At 40.2% G+C, this 7,500-nt stretch overlaps 1 protein-coding gene across 1 annotated transcript in view; it reads left to right on the top strand.

The window, feature by feature from the left end:
- LOC138033011 (uncharacterized) overlaps positions 1–3,901 on the top strand; it is an 18,694-nt gene extending 14,793 nt beyond the window's left edge. Inside the window, exon 5 of the mRNA XM_068880744.1 lies at positions 2,587–3,901. Within this exon, the coding sequence (XP_068736845.1) occupies positions 2,587–3,246 (660 nt within the window). The 3' untranslated portion in view covers positions 3,247–3,901. The remainder of the gene's footprint in view (positions 1–2,586) is intronic.
- The last annotated feature ends 3,599 nt before the right edge of the window (positions 3,902–7,500 follow it).

Here is a 7,500-nt window from a genome sequence, read left to right as displayed (position 1 = left end):
AGAGATCTTCGGAGGGGGAGGGGGAAGGATGAGGATTGGGCTCAGAACTCAAGGCGCTCAGTTGGAATTAACAAATTCTGTATTATAATTAAACACCTGGGACGAATTGGTATCTTGCAGTTGAGACTTTCCGGCATGGTTTTCCCAGTTTTTTAAATTTCTTAACAATTCTGACTAGTTTCTGAAAACAAGTTGCACTGGTCTGTATCCACCCCTGAAATGGATTTTATGAGACCAGGAAAGATGCTACAGGAAGGTAAATGGTGTTTTGGAATGTCGATTTTCTTTTTGAGATTTATTTCATCGGCCATTTGAGTTGAAATAGTGTAACGTCGTTTTTTTTTGATTGGAAAAGTCGTGCTGTTTGCGATAGCTTGATCGCTTTCAACAGAAGCGAAGCATGTGCAAAGACAGCGTGTTTGTGTCGACGCTCGCAAGAAAATCGAAATGTTTTCTCTCCTAAGAGCAAATTATTGTTGATTCCAATAAAAGATTTGACTGGGAAAACTATTTGTTCATCATTTTGTCTTGTTAATTCAAAGTTGTCTTAAAAAAGCAAAGTTGTGTTGACATCGTCTGTTGACCAAACTTGTTAATTCAAAGTTGTCTTAAAAAAGCAAAGTTGTGTTGACATCGTCTGTTGACCAAACTTGATTTATGCAAATACAAGCGAAACACGCGGGAGTGGTGTTCACGATTATGTTATAAAAGAAATGGTAAGCGTGCAGCGTGCAACTATCGAGTTATGGACGCACTTGGGAGGTTTGCTAAGCACTCAAGAAGCTAGAGTCGCACTCGGCTATCGCCTCGTGCGACTCTTACGCTTCTCTTGTGCTTAGCAACCTCCCGCGTGCGTTCATAACTCGATAGTTGCACGCTGCACGCTTACCATTTCTTAAGTATAGATGACCATTTTGCCATGCTGAGAACTTCATGTATCGGAAACAAGGATGGAAAGTCATCTTATATCAATATGTTTTGTTCCTTGCTCTAGTACTCCTATCGAGGCTTTATCATTCTGCCTTTTAATCATATCCCCATCTAATGGGAAATGGTAAATTAAAATTAAAAGAAAAAACAGGTCAAGTTACATAGCAAGTGTCCATAGAAGTCATAATGGAAATGAACGATGCCACATTAATAGGTATAATTATACGTTCATGGTTGTTTTAAGTAGTTTAAAGCAAAAAGTTGTCGGAATGCTTTGGGGTAAACGTTCCCCAATGTCAAAAACCAGCGCTATGACGTCATTAGTCAAGAAATGTCACGTGACATAGACAATTACGAGTGAAATGCGTAATTAAAAATGAGAAGGTTAGGATGCAGAAAATGGAAGTATATACTCAATATACTTGGGGAATTGTAAAATGATCTGAGAAATGGTCATACCAAAGTTTCGTTCATGTTGCCTATGTCAAATAAATAAGGACTCAATGCAAAAAATGTTGCCCTTACGTTCTACCTAAGTTACTCCACTGTGTAATTTGATATCAGTATAATTAATGAAAGTCACCTTTTTACGAAGACGAGTAATAAACTATACTATATATATTTACTATACCTTTGTTCCGCATCGTACAAACGAGAAAAATAAAACCGGAGTACAACGCAGCTACGATCAAAAGACGAGGATTTTGTGAAATACGATGAAAAGTTGAACAAATGGTAAAATTGCGTAGTCACGTTCCCTTGTCCCCACGTCCCCAAGTCCCACTTTTTGATACGGCCAAGTTGGCTAAGGGTAGCAAACCCACCAGCGTGTTTATAATTACTAAAACCTCGAACGGGCTTTATTTCGAACTGTTAACTGCCTTCAGTTGGTAGCGAGACAAAGGACTGCAAACGATTTACACAAAATTGTATAAAGCTGGGCTGCTCTGAAATGCGTACAGAATAAAACTGCTCGGGGTGAAGAAATTTGGGTTGTAAACGAAACGAAAATACTGGTACAGCTGAAACTAAACGAATAAATTATACCAAATTACTTAACTAATACCGTGGAAATACATTCTGCTCGCACGACGAACTAACGAAGGCATTCCTGCACAAAACTGAAGTAGAGTCTGAAGTACAACGAATTCGAAGCTTATCAAGGAGCGTTGAATTATCTAAAAACAGGCGTTCAGCCTGTTGTTCACAATTAGGTCAAGGCCGAAAACAGGCTTTTGACAGCCCACTTTACCTACAATGCAAAGATGGCTGTAAATACATCGATTTGTGTGGAGTCTAAGCAAAGAAAATATCAGTTTAGAAAAAAACGATGTTATTTCCATGGCGTAATTTGTATAGAACTGCTTAATTTTTAACGGAAAAGAAAAGGCCAGTATAGTTAGTAGTAGAAAGATGCAAGACGTATGAGATATGTTTATCTATTTTTTTAGAAGCGTATTCATTGTTACATAACAGGCCCGGGTTGCTAGAAGCATTGTTAGCGCTAACCAGTTTTAAATACCATGGAAACCTATAGGTTTTGATACCTGTTAACCAATGGTTACTGTGAACCAGGCTTCGAGCAACCGGTCCCTGATTGACAAGTTGCTTCTTTCAATGGCAATAACATGAAGTTCTTAAATTTCTCTTTCTAAGACGTATTGTGACATGACAACTTCTGGGCAAGCTTGGACTCTTATTGCTCGATTTTCCAACAATGATTCCAAAAACTGGATGAATAATAGTGGAGAATGGTGGTATGACAAGAATCTTGAGTTTGGAGAAACAGCTGATCCATCTAGCAACACTGACATGATATCGCAAGCATTTTGGCTGGTCAGCGGTCAGGAGTTCAAGATCACGCGCAGTGATGACCCTAAACATACCGCTGTGTTGCGGACCACAGGTGACTGTCTTGGTGGACGGACATTCAGGGCGAAAATGACCAGTTATGGTGACTTCAGACATGGTACAGTGTGGGCATCCGATCGATGCTTGGGAAATTGTAATATTCAATATGGCGGCCAGTATAACACAACTGATGGTTTCAAGCAAGCTGCATGCAATGGTGAAATTCAAAATGCGACTCAAATCGGCTTCTGGTGCGACTGGAGCACCGGTGATGGAGCAGTACTGATGATTGGTGGAGGGGGGTCGACATGCGAACGAGCGGATCACGGAATTGGGATAACAGAGGCTGATTCTGCTTCCTTCGTTGAAACTGGTATTGATCATGACGAGCACGACTTTGGCAACGGAGCTGGCCGCAAATATGGCAAAGCGAAGAGTTACTCATTGAACCTGTGGATACATTAGGTATACAACATAAGGATCATGTTACTGCACCTTTCAATAACATGCAGACTCTTAAATTCAAAGGTCAACCGACAAATGCGTCAATCAAATGTTCTGCAGCTCCTCCCAGCTTCCGACTATGTTGACTGAACTGGGCCCAACGATGTGATTTGATTACTGTGCGCTCGACAGTAGTCGGCAGCTCGGAGGAGCCGTCGAACATTTGATTGACGGTAGCAAAGAACGCATTTGTCGGTTGACATTTGAATTAAAGAGTCCGCCTGTTATTGAAAGGCGCAGTAACGAATTCGTAATCCAGGTACAATGTTCGTTTAATTATGTTCTTGAGGAATAAGACTTTGGCAATGAAGCTTCGCTTCGCACTATTTCACGTAACGGTAATATTATGATACTTGATGAAACAGCAGCAATTACTTAAAAAGATGGGCTCATCGATATGACGTAATAGGTTACCATGGCAACAAAAGAGTCCTTTAAAACCGCCCTTTCCGTTTCCTTTAAATGCTTATATCTCAAATCGAACTCCGTGACCCCCATTTTTTATTGTTGGAAAGTGATTAGCAAGCTAAGATAAAACTCTGAAGCGATCAGAGCCACCTTAAAAATTTCAAATTGTGAAAGTGCAAAAATAAAAATACAAATAGGTCAAGGGCAATTTGACATTTTCTAGTCATAGCTTTACAGCAGTTTTCAAATGACTGTCGAAAGTAATTTCGTGATTGCAATTGCTACGCTTAGTGATTGGTTTAAAAATCTCGCACCAGTTTATCAACCAATGAAAAGGAAGACCAAAAGCAATCGCGACTTGCACGCGCGATTTTTCCCGCGCTTTGAGCAAGTTACATGAAATTGCTAAGAATTTTGATTGGTTCATTGCGCTGTTTGCACCTGCGGTGATTGGTCGAAGTAATTACTTTGGTATTCGTTTTACGACACTCAATTGAAATCGGCTCTAGAAATTATGTATTTAGAAGAGGATTAAGCAAATCGTTAAAAGGTAATTAAGTTACGATTTAAAGGGAAACTGTCACGAGAAGCGCATGCGCTAGCGTCTTGTGAAAACTTGAAAAGTGTTAGGTTAACTTTTTTCAAGTTGAATAGACAAATTCAAAATGGTGTCCACTGGGGAGGGCCATGGTGGACAAAGGAGAAACTCCAGCGAATATACATGACTCACGCGTGAATCCATGATGGCGGCTAGAATTTTCTGTGGGCTCGAGAGCAAACAAACTCGAGCATGCGCAGCTCATGGCAGTGCCCCTTTAAGAGTGGTTGTTCAATCCATTGCTGCAAATATCGAAATCAAGGAATCACTCTGTGCAGTAACAACAGGCGCAAACAGTCTGTCATTTCGAAAGTAAAACAATAACCGCTGAATTTAATGTTGCTGACTCGAGAGTACTTATGACTAGTAACCTTGCTGCAATCCCTTAATACTTTGTATCCTTTGGTAGATAGAAGGAAAAAAGTTTAAATCAAAGTTGGATACACTACTACTACTACTACGACGACGACGACGACGACGACGACTACTACTACTGCTACTGCTACTACTACTGCTACTACTATCCGTCGTCGTCCAGCAGCAGCAGCAGTTAGTAGCAGTCCATTTCTTCATAGCATTCACGTCTAACTGTGCAGTGCATGAGGACATCACGCCGCAACAGTGTAATTGCGAGTTCTTCATTAAAAGTGTATTGATTGTGTCTGGTGTCTTGCAAATTATGCTAATGATTCAGTTTTGTTTTTCTCACCTATTCTGTAGTATATGATTATACTCAAAAATATGCTTTTTTTTACAGTTTTTATTAGTCTTCTTGGGATGGGAAGCCAATATGATATTCATAGTTGCCTGTAGTCTACGTTTAAAAACACTCTTCGTAAAAAAGTAGCCAATTGAAAATGAATTTGAACGAATAATACAATACTTAGTTTGATCGAAGAGCCCATGCGCGTTTCATGCCCCGAGATGACTTCCTTTCCGAGATGATTCCCGAACAACACCCCAAAAGATCAGAAACTTTCGAAACACGCACCCCAGAACTGCATTGTTTGCAAACAGGTCATCGCAAAATCGGGTTCTTTCAAACTATGGGTTTTGGTAATAGCCAATTCTTGGTTTGCATCCACGTGATGAGACCGCCATGTTGGTGTACAAAACAACAGAAAATGTCCCCACGAGTTTTGCATAAGAATGGAGTCAAATTCCCAAAAGACAGGCATTGTTCTGTACACCAACATGGCGGCCGTGACGTCAGATGCAAATCATCAAACAGAGCGTTTTCACTCACGTGACCAGCAGCCATATCGGATTACTGAAACAAAAGAAAGTATGGATTAGTTTGGTGCACCGCCATGGCCTCCATTTCTTTGTTGTGGAACACCAACATGGCCGCCCCGACGTCATTTGAAAACGCTCTATATATAGCTCATCATCATCATCCGGTAAATACGTCATGTATGCATCATCCTACAAAAACGCTGCTTAAGGTGGCTCACACCAGTTTCAACACTTGGAAGAAACGTTCTCATTAGAAGGATTGACACTACAACACTTTATCACTTAACAGCAATGTTATGGTACAATATCAAACACCAATTATTGCTAAAAAATATTAAACGTTACCGTGGCAACAAGAAAGCTCTTCAAAGACACCCCATATTTTGGCTTTAGTTGTTTATATCTAAAAAACGAACTCGGTGACCCCCATTTTTTATTTCTGAAATGTAATCAACATGCCAGGATAAAACTTTCTGTAAAGTTTAAAAGAATTCTGTGGAGCAGATTCAGAGCCACCTTAAATAATTGAAAATTTAAGGTATCTCTGAATCCGCTCCACAGAATTTTTTTGAACTTTGCAGAGTTTTATCTTGGTCTGTTGATCGCTTTTGTGCAATGAAAAATGGGGGTCACCAAGTTCCTTTTTGAGATATAAGCAACTAAAGCTAAAATATGGGGTGTTTCTGCAAGGCTTTCCTGTTGCCATGGTAACTTCATACGTCACAAAAAGGACTGCACCTTGTTCAGAAATAATTGATGTTTCACATGGTGCCATAACATTAGTGTTACGTGATAAAGTGTTGTCGTGACAATCCTTCTAATAACAAGGTCTCTTAAAAGTGTTGAAACTGGTATGAGCCACCTTAACACTCCCAGATCATAACTGTGACATTTTTTATTTACAAAAGCTTGGATCATGAAAATATGACTACACCCTTAATCCCACGGACAATTTCATTTGAAGGGTAGACCGACATAATTCATTGATATAATTAATTGACTAAATACGCTAAAAACCATATTCGGCATTTTGAATAGATATCCCAGCCAACATTCCTGCTGTTGACATTCAAATCTTTATGGGAAACCAAAAAACGCTTGGAGAAAAAATACGAGGGAAAACAAGCAACGTTTCAAATGCGCTTTCGTCTTGATAAACGTTAAAACTAAAAATCAAAGAACAATGATGCGAAAACTAGACAAAAATTTATGTGGTATCGATATCAGCCCACCCTTAATTACGAAATGAAGGTTTACACAGCACAGCACGCTCGCTAAAAAAGTTTTGTACGAGGAATGTCAAGCAAGGTAAAGCGCACCATTCAAACAACCAGAATAGCATGATACACAGCAAAGCAAAAACGCGCCTCTCTGATGCAACGATTTAGAACATCAATTAGTTTGGCCAATCCCAACAAAAGCAGACAACCGTAGGAGCCAATCAAAACTTGACAGCAAATACGTGCTGCCACCACTGAGAGCGGGAAAACGCGAGCGGGCAAGTTCTAGTTGACTGGATGAATGCGACGTATGACGTCATAACTGACGCCAACCACCAAGGGGAGCAATTTTGAAATCCAAAGTACTTTCCAGATCACTTGAAAACCAGTCCAATGGCTGAGGTCACACTTGGATTTTTGGTGTGGTAAAAGGTGTTAACCATGGTAACAATACAAGCTGTCGGTTAAATAGATAAAGTTTAGATAAACGCGCGATTATATTAGCATATCGATTCAGGAAGTCTTACTACAGAAAGCTCTGCTTTCATCCTGCCAGCGTTGCCAACGCGACATCCTCTGGTAAACTGTGAAAAGACGGCCACATTCAAAAAGCAAACTTCCCCTTTACCAAAGTAAAAAAGGTAAGTGTGGCCTCAGCCAATACGGAGCTTAAGCACGCGCGTTTTTGAGACGCGGACGGCAACCGGAAGAGAGCATTTCGCGTCAGGACAGTGGCGTCTCCCGGATTTTTAT

Source organism: Montipora capricornis, chromosome 14, assembly GCF_036669925.1.
Source record: "Montipora capricornis isolate CH-2021 chromosome 14, ASM3666992v2, whole genome shotgun sequence".
Taxonomy (NCBI): Eukaryota; Metazoa; Cnidaria; class Anthozoa; order Scleractinia; family Acroporidae; genus Montipora; species Montipora capricornis.
Note: the sequence above shows the minus strand (reverse complement) of the source record. Positions and strands in the feature narration are given on the sequence as shown.